The sequence below is a fragment of the Rhinichthys klamathensis genome, unplaced genomic scaffold, assembly GCF_029890125.1.
Source record: "Rhinichthys klamathensis goyatoka isolate OS25496 unplaced genomic scaffold, OSU_Roscu_1.1 h1tg000786l_1, whole genome shotgun sequence".
NCBI lineage: Eukaryota > Metazoa > Chordata > Actinopteri > Cypriniformes > Leuciscidae > Rhinichthys > Rhinichthys klamathensis.
The window spans coordinates 937,256-957,737 of NW_026607183.1; the positions used below are offsets into that span (position 1 = coordinate 937,256).

The 20,482-nt window shown below is 42.8% G+C and overlaps 1 protein-coding gene across 2 annotated transcripts in view; it reads right to left on the reverse strand.

Moving 5' to 3' along the window:
• The window catches only part of megf6 (multiple EGF like domains 6), a 59,432-nt gene that overhangs the window by 16,795 nt on the left and 22,155 nt on the right, over positions 1-20,482 (reverse strand). Inside the window, exons 6-20 of one of the 2 annotated variants that reach the window (XM_056243341.1) lie at positions 12,394-12,516; positions 11,654-11,779; positions 11,422-11,544; positions 10,529-10,651; positions 10,160-10,297; positions 8,963-9,079; positions 8,254-8,376; positions 7,395-7,628; positions 7,168-7,299; positions 5,620-5,748; positions 4,463-4,591; positions 4,225-4,359; positions 4,013-4,147; positions 1,871-2,002; positions 37-165 (exon numbers count right to left, since the gene is read on the reverse strand). In XM_056243341.1, coding sequence (XP_056099316.1) covers positions 37-165; positions 1,871-2,002; positions 4,013-4,147; positions 4,225-4,359; positions 4,463-4,591; positions 5,620-5,748; positions 7,168-7,299; positions 7,395-7,628; positions 8,254-8,376; positions 8,963-9,079; positions 10,160-10,297; positions 10,529-10,651; positions 11,422-11,544; positions 11,654-11,779; positions 12,394-12,516 — 2,028 coding nt within the window. The remainder of the gene's footprint in view (positions 1-36; positions 166-1,870; positions 2,003-4,012; positions 4,148-4,224; positions 4,360-4,462; positions 4,592-5,619; positions 5,749-7,167; positions 7,300-7,394; positions 7,629-8,253; positions 8,377-8,962; positions 9,080-10,159; positions 10,298-10,528; positions 10,652-11,421; positions 11,545-11,653; positions 11,780-12,393; positions 12,517-20,482) is intronic. The other variant, XM_056243342.1, reaches the window with a different exon arrangement.

Sequence of the window (20,482 nt, forward strand, 5' to 3'; positions counted from 1 at the left end):
TCATTCTGAATTTGAATGCATTTGTTTGTTACTCACTCTTTTCACAGTGTGATCCCAGCCAGCCGGCGGTACAGGTACAAGCTCCGCTGATGTGGTCACATTCGGCACCATTCTCACACTCACACACTCGGTTGCACTCGGCTCCATACTGGCCCTCAGGACACTCTGATGATGATGATGATGATGATGAAGCATCATAGGAAATACAGATTCAGGACACATGAACAGAATTTACTGTTTTGCGTTTCACAAAGTTTGCTGCTTCAGTTGTTGTGGTGTTGATTCACATTGTTTCTAGATTATGGTGTAGAGTGATCAGAGGTAATACAATTTTTACTTGTTACCATTTGTAACCCTAAATGTTACTGTTTTTGGCCCTGACACAAAATGACCAGCTAACATCATTTCACTAATCATATCATCAGCACATGGGAAAGTGTGTGAATGAGTACTAGTCAGGTAAAATCACTCTATCATTCTGATTGGATTATAAGAGCAGGCTGATTTTTTATAAAAGGAGGGAAGAAGTGCGTCATTGTGTTCTTGTGTTAGCATTGGTTTCCTCCAACGAAAGACATGCAGCCACTATTGATTTGCATCGAAATGGCCTCACATGCAAGGAAATTGCTGCAAAGAATATTGCACCTGAAAGAACCATTTATCAGATCATCAAGTTCATCTGCAGGAAAGAAGGACTCAGGACGTCACAGACTGTCCAGCAAGAGCCAGGACCGTCTCTTCCTGAGGAGTCAGATAGAGAATCATGACACCGGAGCTGCTCAATATCGGCAGTGGGTGTGTGAATCTGTACAGTGAGACTTTTGGACAATGACCTGCTGTCAAGAAGGGCAGCAAAGAAGCCACTTCTCTCCAAGAAAAACATCAAGGACAGACTGAAATTCTGCACAAGTACAAGGATTGGACAACAGAAGACTAGTGCAAAGTTATTTTCTCTGATGAAGCCCCTTTCAGACTGTTTGGGACATCTGGAAAATCTGGAAAATTTACATTTTGGATCCGTGGCCAGTCAACTCCCTGGATCTTAATGCCATAGAGAACCCGTGGTCAATCCTTAAAATGCGAGTGGGCAAACAGAAGTCCACGAATTGTGATCAACTCTGAGCACTAATAAGGGAAGAACGGATCGCCATCAGTCAGGGTTTGGTTATGTGAAGCTGAAATCCAGCATAGCAGAGTGAGTGAACTGCAGAGGTTTTGAAGAAGGGTCAACACTGTAAATATCGACTCTTTGCATATATTGCAAATCTTTGAAAGCCTTTAAAACTTATGAAATGCTTATCATTGTTTTCCAGTATACCATAGAAATGTAAACAAATAATCTACAAATACTGAAGCAGCAAACTGTGCGAAACATAATGTATTTCATTGCCAATACTTTTGGCCACGACTGTAGAAATGTCTTAGCTTCTCGCAGTCAGATCAAATGAGAAGTAAAAAAATCATGTTAAAAATATAGAAAGCTGTATCTGTAATTACTTTCACAATGCACAAAAGGTCAAATCAACTCCACTGCATTGTGGGATACAGTATCTCACACACCGCATAGTCTTTTTTACATTAGCCTAATATTGTAGGTCCTGTGTTTATGAAATACCTATTTGTTTCCTAAATTTTATATACTGTGCACATTATGCATACCAAAAATAGAACTAGTATGAGTAGTATATGTAGTTTTATTATTTTGACACAAGGTGGCAGCATTTGCATCTTAATTAGCCTCAGATTTAACATTTGTACCTGAACTTTTACATGTTGTACCATTTAAATATGGCACAACGTGTAAATACCAGAATAAGACTCTGAAACAAGGAGAGAGAAGGAGAATGAAAAAGCAACAGAACAGACTTACTCCTGTCACACTGATCGCCAGTGTATCCAGCCTCACACACACAGCGCCCACTGCTGGCCTCACAGGTTATTGCATTACTGCCACACCGGCACACATTGGCACAGCCTACGCCCCAAAAACCTGCCTCGCACACTACAGAGTGAGGATGTTTGTTATCAATGTGAACAAATCAAAACATGCATAATTGAGGTTTGAGAATGCAATTTGTAGGCTATTTTTATTATTGTCCTGTTGAAAGTCTTTTTTTATGTTATTTATTATTGTCATACTATTATATACTATTACAGTAGGCCTATAGCCAGCTTCACACTCTGAGAACAAGACTGAGAGAGAGAAAGAACCGCAAATTTAGTTTGTTCAGTAAAAACAGCTTTGGTAGGCTAATAGACAAACAGAAACACTTAGCATTACAGTTCCAACAGGGACAAGATTGTCTGTCAAGTAGTCTATACTGTCTGAATTCACTCGCTCTCTTTTTCTTGTCCTAGAAACTGTAAAGCGCTCTCCCTCAACCTCACTTCAATTACCCAGAATCACCCCTGAGGATGGGATAAAAGGGCCTGTTTTAGCATTAAGACCAAGCTACGATCTGTTTTAGCCATTAAGACTAAAACATGTATGTCGTTAAGTGATCAAGAAAGACATAACTAAAACAGACACTTCAAATATGTTATTAAAGCATGACGCTCTTTCCAAATTCATTCGTTTCTCTCTTCAGTGAACAGAGGGAAACCCCATTTATATCCACACACACAGTGTGTGTGTTAATATATCATTTTCATAACATAACGGAGATGTAAAACATAAATCTAGCTACATAAACCATTTATTCCGTGACTCACTCTTTAATACAAAGCTACTGAGGCTGAGCTGAACTGAATTGACACTATGAAATGACTGCCACTTACAGCTGTCAGTGTGTGTCTTCATGTGTGAGTGTTTAGTGCATCTGCTCCTTGGGATTTAAACGGGACATATTGTCTGATGATTGATTGTTCACAGTTGATCTCTGATGCAGACATTATTGAGCTATTAAAATAACTGAGCCATTAAATAAGTTCTGTGCACCGACATCTGACAATCACTAGAGGGCGATGCAAAGCCATTATTGTCCCATTTGAAAAGTTAGCAGCCCCTTTCTGATTTACATAAAAAAGAGACATCTAAAATACACTCAGTAAATCTATTCAATTTCTGTATCTGTAAATGGTCGCAAATTAGTGCATATTTAATTAGATAATGCCTTGTTTGCATATTTAAAACTGGTGAAGTATGGTCACATCCTTCTAGGTTTTTTTTTTACCCTATTGAACTGGGGTGTCTGTCTTTAATTCAGTAAGTAGTTTCCAGTTATCATGTCTTAAAAAAAATATTTTGCATTTTTACTTTAATTATCAGATGAAATCATAACTTCATAAAGAGATTCTAAAATTGCAACTGTTATTAGTTTACGTTTATTGGGCCCGTACACTCTTACGCGCCCAATAAACGTAAAGTAATAAAAGTTGTAGTAAGAGTTGTAGTAAGAGTTGTGGTATGCTATTTCAAACTCAGCTTAAACCGCATTGCATTGTGGGATACAGTATTCTAAACACACTAAATACATTTTTAAACGAGTAGTTTGCAATACATATACTTTGAACAATAAAAGTTGTCAAAATACAGTAAAATGTGAAATATTACAATTTAAAATAACAGTTTTCTATTTTAATATACTTTAAATTGTGATGATAAAACTGGATTTTCAGCATCATTACTCCAGTCTTCAGTATCACATGATCCTTCAGAAATCACTCTAATATGCTGATTTGCTGCTCAGGAAACATTTATTATTTTTATAAACGTTCAAAACAGTTGTGCTGATTAATACTTTTTTTTCAGGATTCTTTGATGCATATAAAGTTCAAAAGAGCTTTTATTTGAAATAGAAATCTTCTGTAGCATTATAAATGTCTTTACTGTTACTTTTTGATCAATTTAGTGCATCCTTGCTGAATAAAAGTATTAATTTAATCAAAATAAACAAAATCTGACCCCAAACTTTTGAATGGAGGAGTACGAACTGTTCATATACAGTATACAGTAAGTAATAGGTCAGTATTCCCTTCTGAACGCAGATCGCTGTGTGACTGTGAGTCTTACCCAGCTGGCATTTCTCTCCTTGGTATCCGGGTGGGCACATCTTCTGGCACTCTCCGGTTTTAGGGTCACACGGCTCCCCGTCAGAGCAGTTACATCGCTCACGGCAGCCATCGCCAAAGAGACCGTCAGCACATTCTATACATGAACACGACATATATCTCCATGTACCTGTCTGACACAACTGTTTCTAATGCTGTAGAAACATCACCTACCTGCCAGGCAGTGTTCGCCATGGTAGCCAGGTTTACAAATGCAGGTGCCTTTCAGGGGGTCGCAAGAGAGAGAGTTTTCCTGCGAACATTCGCATTCCTCCGAGCAACCCGCACCATGGGTCCATTTGGGACATGCTAATGTAGAGAAACACTATTTTACTACACCTCAAAACAACTGAAAGCAGATAAGTAACCATTTTTGACTGTAACATACTATCCTAGCATGATAAATACTTACGCAGGTGGCAGAATTTGCCATATTTTCCGGGTGTGCAAAGGCAACCCCCATACAGACGATGGCAGCGTCCATTATTGGGGCAGTTACACCTCCTCCGACAGAACCTCCCATAGAAACCCTGCGGACAACCTGATGACATCACACACACACGGTACATCAGTGAAATCCCACAATGTTCCTCTGGATTTCCACAAAGCACATTACATCAGCTCTAATCAGACAGGAATTTCAGAGACAAGCAGTTGATGGATGATGTGATGAAGACAGAAAAGGCCAAGGGCAAACAGAGAAGAAGAAAAGTTTAAGGAACTTAAACCCAAGGGCTCCAGCTAGTCTGGGATCATGCTTGCCATTTATTAATACATTTATTCATTTAGCAGACACTTTTGTGACTTTTTTTGGGTCATACTGATAATAAAGGAGCCAACAAAGTAGATAAAAAGATTCTGGTATTATTGTATTCTTGTTTTCATATTTTTTTATAGTCTCTTATGCTCAGCGAGGCTGCATTTATTTGATCAAACATACAGTAAAAACAGTAAAATTAAAATATTAATACAATTTAAAATAACTGCTATTCTAACAGCTCCACTGCTTAGTATTTTTGTGAAACCTGCAATTCTTTGATAAATAGAAAAAGCTCAAAAGAACGGCATTTATTAAAAAAATAAATCCTATTTTAACATTTTCAATGTCTTTACTGTCGCTTTTGATCAATTTAATGTGTCCTTGCTGAATAAAAGTATTACCTTCTTTCCAAAAAGTTTCAGGACCCAAAGAAAATTCACTCTCATTTTTTAACCTAAAAACATTGCCTTTGAAAAAAACAGTTTCTCTACTTCTAAAAATGACATATATTGTGTTGTAATTGGACTGAGACCCGTGTAGACTATCAAACCAGCAGCAGCCCAGAAAAAACAAGAAAAGAGGGAAAAAAAGAAATACCTCTTCTTATATTCCTCTCTTTTCAACACAAGTCAACATGAGTCGACAGAAAAAGGTAGCATTACAAAAGTAAAAAGATATTTTTATGAATAATGAAATATGACACTGCAAGTAGAGAGGAAAGAAGAAACATCACAAGCCATGAGAATTGGAAGATGTTTAAAAAAACACAGTTAAAAGTGAAGACAAGACATAAAGCTTGTGTGCTGTACCGTTTTCACAGTGCAGACCTTGGACCCCTGGAGGACACAAGCACTTCCCCGTCACTGGGTCACAGCGGCCCCCATTCTTACAAACACACAGACTGTTACACTGAACACCATATGTGCCCTCAGCACAAGCTAAAAGAAATACAGAAAGAGAGAGAGAGAATGCATAAGTAAATACATGTTTAGGGTTCTCAGAGGAACCAGGGGCCGAGAAATATACAGCAGCCACCGTACTTTCTGTTGACTTTAGGGTGGATTAAAAATGAAACGGTATGGAAAATTCAAATCGCGCTCCTGTGACTTTACAATGATGGGTTTGGAGGTGCTCTAAGGACTGCGGCTCTCCAACATGCTGTCAATTTATGTTATAACTTAGTTGAGTTACAGTGTCTCTACAGGAAGTACTTTGCTTAGAGTCATTGAACTGCTCTGCTCATTGGATTGATGGGATTTCTGTATAAGCAAGGGTAAGTACAGCAGGGAGCTGTACATCAGCTAGACCGGGGAAGAAGAAGAACAGGAAAAATGGCACCTGTAACTCATTATATACTGAATTTAGGTCTTATATTCTGTCATGTAATCTATGAATGTGGTTCTTTTGTAAACATACATTGCCCAGCCCAAAAAAGTTGATGGCTGGATTTAAATAGGCAAATGCTTAAGAGTCTATGATTGGATCATTATTGCAGTGATTATTATGTTTCTAGCAGGTTATATGTTTTGCAACAGTTCTTCTAAACCTAATTGATGGAGTGTGTAGCTTTTCATTTCTTAAACAACCATGTAGGAAGACACATCATAGCCATATTTCAGGATGAAAATGTCAAGATTCATCTTGCTCAAATTGTGAAAGAATGGTTAGGAGGGAGCATGAAGAATCATTTTCACACATGAATCGGCACCTCTGAGTCCAGACCTTAAATTCAGTGAAAGTCTTTGGGATGTGCTGGAGAGTTCTGGACTCTTGCACTGTCAATACAAGATCTTGACCAAAAATGTATGCACCTCTTGATGGAAATAAATGTTTTGATGTTATATTTAACGCCCTACTATATAATTTACTCCAACTATATGACTTTTTTCCAGATATTTACCTTGATTTCCAGTCTGGATGATTCAATGTTAGTTGGCGAAAGTCAGACCCAGTCTGCAGATTTTGAGCATTCAGAATTACGTAGAAAGATTTTTGCAGATTCCATCCGGTTGGAGGAGTCGATTACACTACGCATGTTTCTTCTGTTGAACACAAAAGAAGATATTTTGAAGAATGTTGGTAATCAATCAGTTGATTTTAGCCATTGACTTTCATAGTATGTAAAAAAAAAAAAATACTATGGAAGTCAATGGCTACCATCTAATGTCTGTTTACCAACATTCTTCAAAATATCTTCTTTTGTGTTCAACAGAAGAAAGAAACTCATACGGCTTTGGAACAACTTGAAGGTGAGTAAATGATGACAGAACTAACTATCCCTTTAAATTGAAGCTGTATTTCTTTAATGCTTTAGTTCAGGTCAGAGATCAATGTTAGTAGAGAATAAACACACTCACTGTCATTACAGGTGACCCCAGTCCAGCCGGGCGCACACACACAGCGATCCTTCTCTAACGGACACACTCCTCCATTGGCACAGTCCTCACAGCTCACACTGCAGTCGTCACCGAATGAGCCCTCCTCACACACTGATACACGGAGATCAAGATATAGTTATGTGTCCTTTCCTTTTTCTGTGTGTTTGTGTCACAGTTCTGATTTTACTGTTCCTAGTTTCTCTTACTACTCTTGCTGATGATGGTCAGCTCCTCTCTCTGTTCTCGGTTGTGTGGGTGTCCTGGGTAGTAAGTGTGTGTGTCATCATCATACGGTCCGCTTAAAGCGGCGGTGTAATGCAGCAGTTGAGGGGGGCGACGGAACAGCAAGTCCGGCAAACGGAGGACCTCAGGCTCATCTTCACTGCCAACCACGTCTTCCTCTTCCTCCTCCTCCTCCTCCAATTCCCTATCATACAGAGCTAAACGCACAAAACGAGACAGAATGGAAGAGATGGAAAAGAAAAGAATAGAGACATATACAGAGAAATAGAAATTAGGGTTATTATAGATAACTAAAACTAAAAACAACTTTAAAAACAATAAAACAATAGCAATAAAAAACAATAAAAAAATACTTTTGTTACTTGAATTAAAATAAACTTAAATAAAATAACATAAAATATAAAAAAAACTTAAACTTATGTAAATTATGTATTTTTAATGCCAAGGCTACATTTGTAAAACTGAAAGAAAATTTCATAACAATTATGTAAACTTAAAAAAAAAAAAGACATTCTTTATTTTCATTTAGTACTAGTACTAAAAAAAACAAAAACTAATACTGAAATAAAATGTTATTACAATTATAAATAAAAAACAACAAAATTATAACATTAATTAAATTTAAAAGAAAAAAGAAAATATTAAACAAAAATTAATAGAAAATATTAATAAAAACTATAATAGTACCTCAATGATACTATAATAACACTGATAGAGATTATATAACATTTCACCAACTCAAAACTTCTAGGTGTCAATAATACTCTGATTTACAACATTTTGTAAGGTCAGCACTAAACAGCCAATCAAACTTGTACTCACGTGAGCACGATTTCTGGTCATAGTCCAGTCTGAAGCCCACCTGACAGAAACACTCATAAGAGCCCAGGGTGTTTACACAGTACTGAGAACATCCTGACGTCTCGGACACACACTCGTCAATGTCTGAAGAGAGACATTCATATTAAAACAGCCTTCATGTTAACAAAAATGTGTTCAAATCAACTTTAAATAGCCCCTTTAGGAGGAAAACTGGGGAAAATAGATTAATGTGTAAGTCTATAAAGTTAAAGATGTAGTTCAGCGTCAATTTAAGACTCAATCTGTGATTAAGAGAAGGTCAAACGAGGAAGACATTATACTAAGCACACACACACACACACATTCGGCCTCTACTTCATAAACGCCAGAGGAGAACTGGCCCCGACTGAGCCTGGGTTCTCCCAAGGTTTTTTTTTTTTCCATTGGGTCATCTGATGGAGTTTTAGGACACCATCGGGTCTCTTGATGGAGTTTTTCGGTTCCTTGCCACTGTTGCCTTTGGCTTGCTCAGTTGGGGATATTCAAATTAAATGACCCATCATACCACTGATCAGCTCTACCAAACTTGGATGACTTTTTCCAGTAATAAACAAACACTGTTAAGTTGTTTTGATTGATACTGTGAAGCAGCTTTGATACAATCTGTATTGTGAAAAGCGCTATATAAATATATTTGACTTGACTTGACTTGACACACACACACACATACCATCACATGTGCAGCCGTTGGGTGTGTATCCAGGTCTACAGCCACACTCATAGCCTCCTGGGTAATTTTTACAGAAGTGACTACAGCACGCCTCCCCATTTTCACACTCATCCGTGTCTGTAGACGGCAAACACAAATTCAGAAACATTTTCACTTACTGACATGAGAAAAAAAAATCCACAATGTAACATTAAAACTAAAAAGCAGGCAAGTATTTAAATAATGTATGTGTAGACAACACAACAATCACACAAATTATGTTTCTATGTTAGGTTAATCTTGACTTTACATAAGACCATCAACATTTGTGAGATTTATTCCAACTTTACCGTTTTGAGGCATTAAATAATAGTGACCTGTTATGTTGGATATAAAATAGTACTGTCAAATCGATTCATCACGATTAATCAATCCTAAAATAAAAGTTTGTGTTTATTTAATATATGTGTGTGCATATATATATATATACACACACACACACATATATATAATATATATATATATATATATATATATATATATATATACACACTTATATTATATAAACACAATCTTTTATGTTAGAATTGTTTAATCGCAATTAATTAATTTTAATAAGTAAAATGATTGTAATTCAGATGTATCTTTTTCATTGGGATTGTTATTAGATTTGTCTGTCATTATACAGTTATTCAACTAAATTGCAAAAATGCATATATTTACAGAGAATTATTTAAATTAATATTTTTAAAGAAATTAATACTTTAACTAAGATGCAGTAAATTTATCAAAAATATAAAGTTAGAACATGTATATTCCTACAAATTTCTATTTCAAATAAATTCACTTCTTTTGAACTTTCTATTAATCAAATAATCCTGAAAAAATGTATCAGTTTCCACCAAAATATTAAGCAGCACAACCGTTTTCAACATTGTTAATAATAACAAATGTTTCTTGAGCATCAAATCAGCATATCAGAGTGATTTCTGAAGGATCATGTGACACTGAAGACTGGAGTAATGATGCTGAAAATACAGCTTTACCATCACAGGAATTTTAATTTGTAATATTTCACAATATCACTGTTTTACTTCTTTCAAAAACATGTAGCTTAGTGTATATATATTTGGTAGAGTAATTCATAATATAAAAACAACTACATTTTACGTAGTGAAGAATTTGCTAGAAAACCATCAGGCGGGGCACGTACTGTACCTATGCACGTCTTGAGGTCCTCAGCGAGCTGGTAACCTTGGTTACAGGAGCACAGGGGCCCGCTGGTGGTGTGCTCACAGTGATGAGAGCAGCCACCGTTGTTTTTCTCACAGCCGTTCACGATCTCCATCTCTATACCTGCAGAAAGCGTCACTCCACGTTAGAGTTTCTACAAGGTTTTCTAATCACTGATTGGTGCATGTCAAATACACTGACCAATCACAGACTGTTTGGCTCCAGTAAACTAATTCCACATGTCAGTGAACTACTGAGATAATCTGATAATAGTTTCCCAAAGTGTTTTAGGCTTACACCGAACATTATTTTAAAAGACTCACAGAACATGTGTTAATGTGTATGTGTACTCACGATAGCACTGTTTCCCATCAGCACCCAGCTCGAATCCCGGATTACACACACAACGGAATGATCCCGGCACATTAGCACAGCCGTGAGCACATTTAGCCTGACCAGACACACATTCATCAATGTCTGGGAGAGGAAACGATTGGGCAATTAGGAAATATGGCAGTGTAAAACTCACTACTAATTTGTGTGTGTGTGTGTGTAAGCATGGCAGTGTATGTTTTTGCACAGCAGGGGTAAGAGTCTCTTCATGGGGTCTGCTGAAGTCTCATAAAGTCTGGACATAAAAAATTAGGTCCAGACAAACATGTGTACCCATGACTATATACTGCCCTGCACACATAGTAACTAACAGCAGGCTTGTTACACTAGCAGTGTGTGTGTGTGTGTGTGTGTGTGTATTTTATCTATAAAATTAAATAAAATTAAAATTAAATAATATAAAAAATAAAAATAAAAAAATAACAAAATAATAAAATAAATAAAATAAATAATAAAAATAATATAATATAATAAGACAAAATAAAATGGCATACAATAACTATGTCTGTAAGGCCTAAAATAACTTTCAAACTTCAAGACTTCGTCAAGTCTATTTAAAACAACATTTTTAACATTCAAGCAAACAAACCATCAAAGTTCGTCTTCACAAGCTTTCCTTTCTTCTTCTTAAAATTACACTTATTTTATTTCATTTTAATTCTACTTCCATAGCACATACATTTCTGGGAAAGAAATACACAATATTTACTCAAAATAAAAAGAACAAAATACAAATTGTCTGTAATCGGCTATGGATTATTCTATTGGTAGTAATTGAAAATGACACAAAACAGTGTCTAAGGTGGCACAAGATAAGCATTATTTATCTGTAAAAAATGTCTGTGTACACAAACCTTCACATCTCCTAAAGTCGGCTTCCCGTCTGTATCCTGGTCTGCAGCTGCACTGCACCTGTCCATTCACATTACTGCAGATATGAGAACATCCACCATTACGTTCCTTACAGGGATCCTTCACTGAGAGAATAACACAGTACACACACAAACAGACAAGTGTTCACATAACCATCACAATATTACTACAGTAAAAACCTAAGTCAAAGATGGCGTATGCATGTGAACTCACATTCACAGTGTTTTCCGTCTCCTTTGAGCTGGTAGTTGCTGCGACATTCACACTTGTACTGGTCGTTTCCCAAATCGACACACCTGTGTTCACAGCCGCCATTCTTCACGGAGCAAGAGTTGGCCACTGGAAAACAGCCACAAACAAACAGCAACTCAGTGCTTTCTTAACACTCCTTTGCTAACGCTCTTACGACCATTTGGTTACAATTCGGTTCGGTCAACCCAGACATTTGACTGCCAGATAGATTGTAATGGCAAACTCAGATTTTCTGTTTGGACAGGAAGAAAAAACTTTCATTGTAAAGGGAAAACATTTCTGAATCAAATCCAGTTTGGAGTTTGTGTATATATTAAGAGCTTTGGAAGGTTCTCATTCCTTCTCTCTTGCTCTCTGAATGATGATGTTTCCATGTCGTGTCTGAGCTGGCAGATTTACGGAGCCTTAGGGGACAGGTCAGCGCTGTTGTCTCACTGTGATGACATCGCCAGGCCTGTCACAGAGTGATGATGACACATCCAGACTCCAGTAAAACAGGATAAAACAGGCTGTTTTAGGTTGATGAGATCAGCAGAACCAGAGCTCAACTAGCTGTGTTTACGCTGTTTGTTGAGCTAGCAGAGTTTTAGGCAGCCTGCTGTTGCTCTCCTTCCCAGAATGCATTGCTATAGGTGATTCACAGATGCTACTCAAGATACATGTGTGTTTGTGAGCATGTAAGCGATTTGTAAAGATCTTACCTATGCATGTGCGAGCATCGGCGTGCATGCGGAAACCCTCTCTGCACTCACAGTGGTACGAACCCAGTGTGTTCACACACGTCTGCTGGCAACCACCGTTCAGCTCCTCACACTCATCTTTATCTGTGGGGACAACATGCATGAACACACACATATGTAACAAATAAGACATTGTCTACCTTCACTTGAATTAAATAAATTTGGCAGATAAAATCTGATCGTCTTTCTTTCAATAAATTATTTATTTATTTATTTAAAGAGGACTATTATGGGTTTTTTTACATTTTCAAATTTCTTTAGTGTAATGTTGCTGTTTGAGCATGAAAAAGGTCTAAAAAGTTACAAAGCACAAAGTCTATCCAAAAGGGAGCTATTCTCTATATCAGGGGTCCCCGTGTAATCACGCCACCTTCACAGCTGTCTTCCAGTGCCCTGCGAAGTCTGACCTCCCTGTCGTGATATAGGCACGGACGAAGGAGTCCTACTTAACACAGGAATACCAAGGTACACTGGGAAGCATATCTCAGGGGAGATATGCCGCAGCATGCCTACCCGTAGGGAGGACTTAAGAATACACATATGGCCCGAGGGGGCTACATATGGAGGAACACTGGAGTGACCAGCCCGTGGGGTGGCATCTACTTTCAACTCCAGGAGTGGCAAGGTGGCTTGCCGAGGGAAAGACACATGCTCAAAGAGGCTTACAGTGGAAATACACATGTGGGGGTTACTCAGGGGAGGAACCATGCACACGGAGGCACCTAGCCGACGCACAGGCAATAGACACTGGCGCCAGCGTCAACAGTGCTGGAGGAACTCAGGGCTTTAGAGAGGAAGGCTCACCTGAGGAAATATCGCACGTATCCAGTCCGTGGAGTGGAATGGCGAGCAAGCGAAGACACCTGAGCGGGTCCAGTACTAGCTAACTGAAGCGAGTACATGAGAGGACACAGGCTCCACTCGGAGATTATAAAATCTGGCGAATGTGTTGGGTGTCGCCCAGCCTGCAGCTCTACAGATGTCTGCCAGCGAGGCGCCATGCGCTAGAGCCCAAGAGGAAGCCACACTCCGGGTGGAGTGCGCTGTCACACCAAGGGGGCACGGTCGGCCTTGCTGTTGGTAAGCCAAAGCAATGGCGTCCACTATCCAGTGAGACAACCTCTGCTTTGAGAGAGCCTTTCCCTTCAGTCTCCCACCATAACAGACAAAGAGCTGGTCTGAGGTCCTGAAACACTGCGTCCTGTCTACGTAAGCACGGAGGGCGCGTACTGGACAGAGCAGTGCCAAGGCTGGGTCTGCCTCCTCCAGGGGCAGCGCTTGCAGGTTCACCACCTGGTCCCGGAAGGGAGTGGTGGGAACCTTGGGCACATATCCAGGCCGGGGTCTCAGGATCACGTGAGAGTATGCCGGCCCGAATTCCAGGCATGCTTCGTCAACGGAGAATGTGTGCAGGTCCCCTACCCTCTTGATGGAGGCCAGTGCAACCAGGAGCGCTGTCTTCATTGACAGGAGCTTAAGCTCAGCTGATTGCAGAGGCTCAAAGGGAGCCCTCTGCAGGGCATTTAACACCACTGAGAGGTCCCAATAGGGAACGAGAGGAGGGTGAGGAGGATTCAGTCTCCTCGCTCCTCTCAGGAACCTAATGACCAGGTCGTGCTTTCCCAGAGACTTACCTTCAACTGCATCGTGATATGCGGCGATAGCGGCCACATACACCTTCAGGGTGGAGGGAGACAGCCTTCGCTCCAACCCGTCTTGCAGGAAGGAAAGCACGACACTGATCGAGAATCTCCTGGGGTCTTCTCGGCGAGAAGAGCACCAGTTGACGAAGAGGTTCCACTTCAACGCATAGACATGTCTCGTGGACGATGCTCTAGCGGAAGTGATGGTAGCCGCCACCGCTGGTGGCAGGGTACTCAAACCTGCCTCGTCCCGTCCAGGAGCCACACGTGGAGTCTCCAAAGATCGGGACGAGGGTGCCATAGGGTCCCCCGTCTCTGAGAAAGGAGGTCCTTCCTCAGAGGAATTGGCCAAGGAGGTGCTGTCGCGAGGAGTATCAGTTCGGAGAACCAGGTCTTGGTGGGCCAGTATGAGGCGACCAAAATGACCTGCTCCATGTCCTCCTTGATCTTGCACAGAGTACGTGCGAGAAGGCTCACTGGGGGAAACGCATACTTGCGTAGGCCCTGCGGCCAGCTGTGCGCCAGTGCATCCGTGCCGAGCGTGCCCTCGGTCAGGGAGTAATACAGGGCGCAATGGAATGAGTTGTGGGAGGCAAACAGATCTATCTGTGCGTCCCCGAACTGGTCCCATATCAGCTGGACCGACTGGGGATGGAGTCGCCATTCGCCAGAGGTTGGCCGGAGCCGTGACAGCTCGTCGGCTGCAAGGTTCCGCACTCCTGGAATGTAAATAGCACGAAGGGACCTCAGGTGCTTCTGACTCCATAAGAGGAGGTGGCGTGCGAGTTGCGACATACGGCGAGAGCGTAGACCACCCTGACGGTTGATGTACGCTACAGTCGTGGTATTGTCCGAGCGGACAAGTACGTGTTGACCCAGGAGCAACGCGTGGAAGCGGTGCAGGGCAAGGCGTACTGCCAGCAACTCGAGGCAATTGACATGCATGAGGCGCTGGGGTCCTGTCCAGGAGCCCGCGGCTGCATGTCCATTGCACATGGCGCCCCAGCCCGTGGCAGAGGCATCTGTGGAGACAACAACATGCCTGGAAACTCGTTCTAGGGGAACTCCGGCCCGTAGAAAGCTGAGGTTCCGCCACGGGGTGAAGGTCTGACGGCAGGTCGGAGTTATTGGAACTCTGAGCGTACCGCGATGCCATGCCCACCTCGGGACCCGATCGCGAAGCCACAGCTGAAGCGGTCTCATATGAAGCAATCTGAGTGGCGTTGCCGCAGCTGCGGATGCCATATGCCCCAGGAGCCTCTGAAAAAGTTTCAGTGGGACGGCACTCTTGCCCTCGAACTGTCGAAGACAAGTCAGCAGTGAGTGTGCGCGCTCGCTCGTAAGCTGCGCAGACATACCGAGAAAAGAGATCCTCTGCACGGGGCAAAGTTTGCTCTTCTCCCAGTTGACCCGAAGGCCCAGACGGGCTAGGTGCCGGAGCACAAGGTCTCTGTGTTCGCAAACCTGATCTCGAGAGTGAGCTAATATTAGCCAGTCGTCGAGATAATTCAGGATGCGAACCCCGTGTTCGCGTAGGGGAACAATGGCTGCCTCGACGACCTTCGTAAAGACGCGAGGAGACAGAGCCAACCCGAATGGGAGAACCGCGTACTGGTATGCCTGCCCCTCGAAAGCAAACCGAAGAAACGGTCTGTGTCGAGGTAAAATGGAGACATGAAAGTAGGCGTCCTTCAGGTCTATCACTGCAAACCAATCCTGTGGCCGCACGCATTCGAAAATGCGTTTGGCGGTGAGCATCTTGAACGGCAGCCTGTGAAGGGAGCGGTTCAAGACGCGCAAGTCCAGGATTGGCCGTAACCCACCGGTTTTCTTGGGGACAATGAAGTAGGGGCTGTAGAACCCTGACCTCATCTCGGCTGGAGGGACAGCCTCGATTGCACCCTTCGCCAGCAGGGTAGCAACCTCCGCTCTCATGACCGGGGCATTGCCACCGACCATAGTAAAGCGGACTCCCCTGAAGCGGGGAGGAGACCGTGCGAACTGAATCGCATAGCCGAGCCTGATAGTTTGGGCGACCCAACGGGACAGATTGGGGAGCTCTAACCAAGCCCCCAAAAACTGATCCAGTGGAATCATCCGAGCCACAGGCGTCCCCCCGGAGGGGCAGCGAAGCGGAGTGACCGGCACAGGCAAGGGTGGCATAGCGGCCCTGAGCGTGTGCACAGCCAAGCTCCACGCCCTGACAGAGGAGACCAGGGAAGGACCAGCGTTCCACGGGGGTCTGCTCTGCCAGGGGTCTGGCGATAGAGGGGGATGAGAGTGGTGTGGTCCGGGGACGGCACGCACTGTCATCCTCGCCCTCAGGGACAGAGGAGGACGAGAGTGGCGAGGCACGGGGGCGTCGCGCACTGTCATCCTGCTCTGTGTGCTCAGTGATGGTGTCAGATCTTTCTTTAACCACAATAGGGTGCTGCCCACCCGTGGGTGAGCAGCGGGGAGTGGAGAACAAAAGATTCTCCCCCGGCCCTCCACCGGGGGAAGGAGGGGGCCTGCTACCGCCTCCTGGGAAAGATCCGATGCCATCACTGAGCTGCCCGTCTCAGAAACGCCGCTTAGCCTGGCGTTTAGCGGGGCGCGGGGCCTGAGGGGGCTGGGGCGCCTTCCTGCGGCTTCCTCCACGATGCGGCCCGGGTGAAGGCTGCTGCTGGGGCCGTGCGGGAGGGGCGGGAGCCACAGGAGGGCGCCCTCGGCGGCGAGCAGGCTGAGGCGTCTGTGCCGACGGCTGGGTGGAGGCAGCAGCTGGCCGTCGGGGCAGAATATGTTTAATCGCCTCAGACTGCTTCTGTGCGGTTGAAAACTGCTGGACGAAGTCTTCAACCGCTCCGCCGAAGAGGCCGGCCTGGGATATGGGGGCGTCGAGCAGACGAGTCCGCTCAACGTCCCGCATATCGGCCAGGTTCAGCCAAAGGTGACGCTCCTGGACCACATTAGTGGCCATCACCTGACCCAGGGAGCGTGAGGCCACTTTCGTCGCCCGGAGAGCGAGGTCAGTGGCGGCACGCAGTTCGTCGAACGTCCCTGGGTCAGTCCTGCCCTCGTGCATGTCTCTGAGCAGCTGGGCCTGGTAGACCTGCAAGGTGCTCATAGCATGCATAGCAGCAGCCGCCTGTCCTGCAGCTCTGTGAGACCTCGCCACCATAGATGACGAGAATCTACAGGCCTTGGACGGGTGCTTAGGATTACCACGAGAGGAGGCGCTCTGAGGACACAGTTGCATCGCAACAGAGCGCTCCACCGGGGGAATCCCAGTGTACCCATGGGCAGCTGCGCCATCGAGGGGAGGAAAGGCGGAGAAAGCTGACGAGCGTTCACGGGAGGTCAAAGGAGCCTTCCATGATCTCGACAGCTCCTCATGCAGCTCCAGGAAGAAAGGAATTGGGGTTGGCTGAGGCCGAGAGGCGGCAGCCGCACCCAAAAACCAATCGTCCAGCCGCGAGCGCTCGGGGCAGGGCGGAGGGTTCCACTCTAGCCCGATGCTCACGGCTGCCCGGGACAGCATGGCTGTCATCTCGGGATCCGACACGGGCAACGCTGGGACTCCCGAGGGAGGCAACGCAGCCGCATCCTCACTTCCCGAAGAATCGAGCCCACCTTGTGATGCCGCGATCGACATCGCGTCCTCTTTTGGAGCGCCGAATGAAACACGCGGAGCTTCCGAAGAAGCGCCCGCCTGAATCACCGCGGCACTCGCGGGTTGCAACACAGCGGAGGGGGGCGTGGTCCGAGGACGCATCGTCGGATTGCTGCACACCGTTACCCTCAGATCACCCTGTCCCCCAGCCGAACTACCACCTCTCGTGGAGGAAGCAGGACGGGTGGTGGACGCGGGGACTCTCACTGATAGATCATTGAGTCTCAATCTAAGTGTTGCGATGGCCATGTTCCCACAGAAGGAACATGAGTCATCCACGAGCGCTGCTTTAGCGTGCTCAAAGCCCAGACACACAAAGCAGCGCTCGTGCCCATCAGAAGATGACAGATATCAACCGCAACCAGAAGATCACGGGCGAGACAACTTTAAAAAGACGTGCCACGTGCAGCTCTTTTAGGAGAGGAAAACTCTGCAATGCTGAGGCGACCAGGGAGAAAACACAAAGTCTGGCAGACCACTGCACAGATCGCAGGCAATGTGAAGACTCGCTGGGTACCGCCGTCACACCAACACTGGAGAGTTCGCTCGTCTCGAAGAGGTGAGTCACTTGTAAACTCAGGTCTTGTGGCTGTGGAGTGAAGAGGTTCTCTTGGCTCCGAAGCGAAAACATGATCTGCTGTTGCAGGTGTCTCTCCTTAAATACTCACGCGGTGAGGCGGAGATACATTATGCAAATTCCGCAGACCCATGGCATTTCTTTGCCATTGGCTCGTTTTTTAATACTCGAAGAGGACTGGCTTTCTAGCGAAACCCCCATTCTCCGTCATCCGACGTAACTCGGAGTGACTACGAAAGGGAAACACTGTTTCTGACCTCACTAAAATGTTCCTGCCCAATTCATGCGCAAAATAAAGGAAGCGAGGTCTAGTTGAGTTGCGTTACTAGTGTGTTTTCGCCATGTCCAAGAGACGCTGTTTTTTCCCACCTGGATCTAATGCAGTTATGGTTGGGGCGTGATATTTCTGAAACCCGCTCGAAGCGGTTAACCAATCACAACACACTGAGTGAGATGACCAGTCAGAGCACACTTCGCTTTTTGGAAGGAGTGGCTTCATAGAGACTGGAACTAAATAAACCATTACTGACAGACTGTGAAAAGGGGTGCTGCAACAATGCAACAAGAAAGAAATTTTAACAATTTTTTTGAACACATTATGAAATCAATGTTTTTCTCCAAAACACATATGCCATAATTATTGGCTCCCTGTTATTAAATACTTTTTGCAACCTTCTTTTTCCAAGATAACAGCTGAGTTTTCTTCTATAATGCCATCACAACTGTAGTAGACCCCAAAAACAAAATCAAGACTTTGTAAAAGGGCATAATAGGTCCTCTTAAATTTGATTTGTCTCTAAATTCATTCATTCGTTCATTCATTCACGTAATGTCTAAATATGGCTGTGGGTCAAAATGCAACAGCATTGGAGATCGTTCCTGTTAGGGGCTGTGTACAGCAAAAAATAAATCCAAGTGGTAAAATCACTGGTAAATACAAAATAATAATTAATATATTATTTTATAAATAATTTAATCAATGATTTTCTGCTAGTAAGCATGGTACTTGGAAAAAAATGACAATACGGGTACTTTTTTGGAAATATTACTTTTTCGTTCTGTTCTGTATGAAACATTATCATGTTCAATGCATTAGAGATTTGCCATAAATCGTAATAGTAAAACTGTCAGTATGAGGAATGTGCTTATATACATGAGATTAATGGTGACCAGCCTTGTTTCATGCCATACAATTCTTTAATGCTTTAACAGATGTTTGCTTTTAAAAACGTATTTAAAAGAAGCCTTAGGTAAAGTTTGAGGGGAAAAGTGTAAGGATTGTGGAGTTATGGATAAGTCTGTAGTGAACAAAAGTGAATTCATCCTATACATCCGCTTATGACATCATAAGAATCTCTATTTTTTAAAACACAGATTTCCTATCATAAATTCACACTGTCAGAACAGAAATGAGCTGTCAGATCTCACTTTTGTTTTTAGGTTTTTGTATTGAAAATATAACTTTGTTAAAATGAAAATTGTTTAGAAAATTAACAATGACAACTTTAAAATGTCAAACTTTTGAATTCTCAGAGAAATTTGCTATGTTAATAAGTTAGCTGCTGTATGATACCTGATCATTCATTCCTAAGTAATTACAGCATATACTGTAACATCTGCTGAACACATTCACATATAATGTACTAATTCAAACTGCTTTGTCAAAGAACTCTGTCCAAGATCAACACAAGTTACTTCACTGTAATGATATATTGTTGAGAGCCATTGCAAATGTTCAAAAATACATGATATTGTAAAGCTATTTGAGAGATCATTTACAATTTTCTCAGTGTTACATGGGTTTTGTCAGACTCTTGCATGGGATGAATTCCTACAGATTCCTACATGTATGCAGTCAACTATGGGTCAAGTGCTGTACTGCCTGCCCCATGACTGGATTATTGAATGTGGTTCATTAGCAATAATTAAACCTTCTGACCCTAATGAATTCAATTACAGCCATCTGACTATTTCCCAAAAATCGAAAGCAACCATTACAGAGTCAGAAGATGCACACATGTCATGTTACAAGACATGAAGACTATCAAATATCAATTACAAAATACCACTGTGAATTTACAATAAATTACTAGATAGTGGATATAGTTGAAATCATAAAAAAAAACATCTTTCAAACAAACTTCCACATTTTCTTCAATATTTGCCCATGCAAATAAA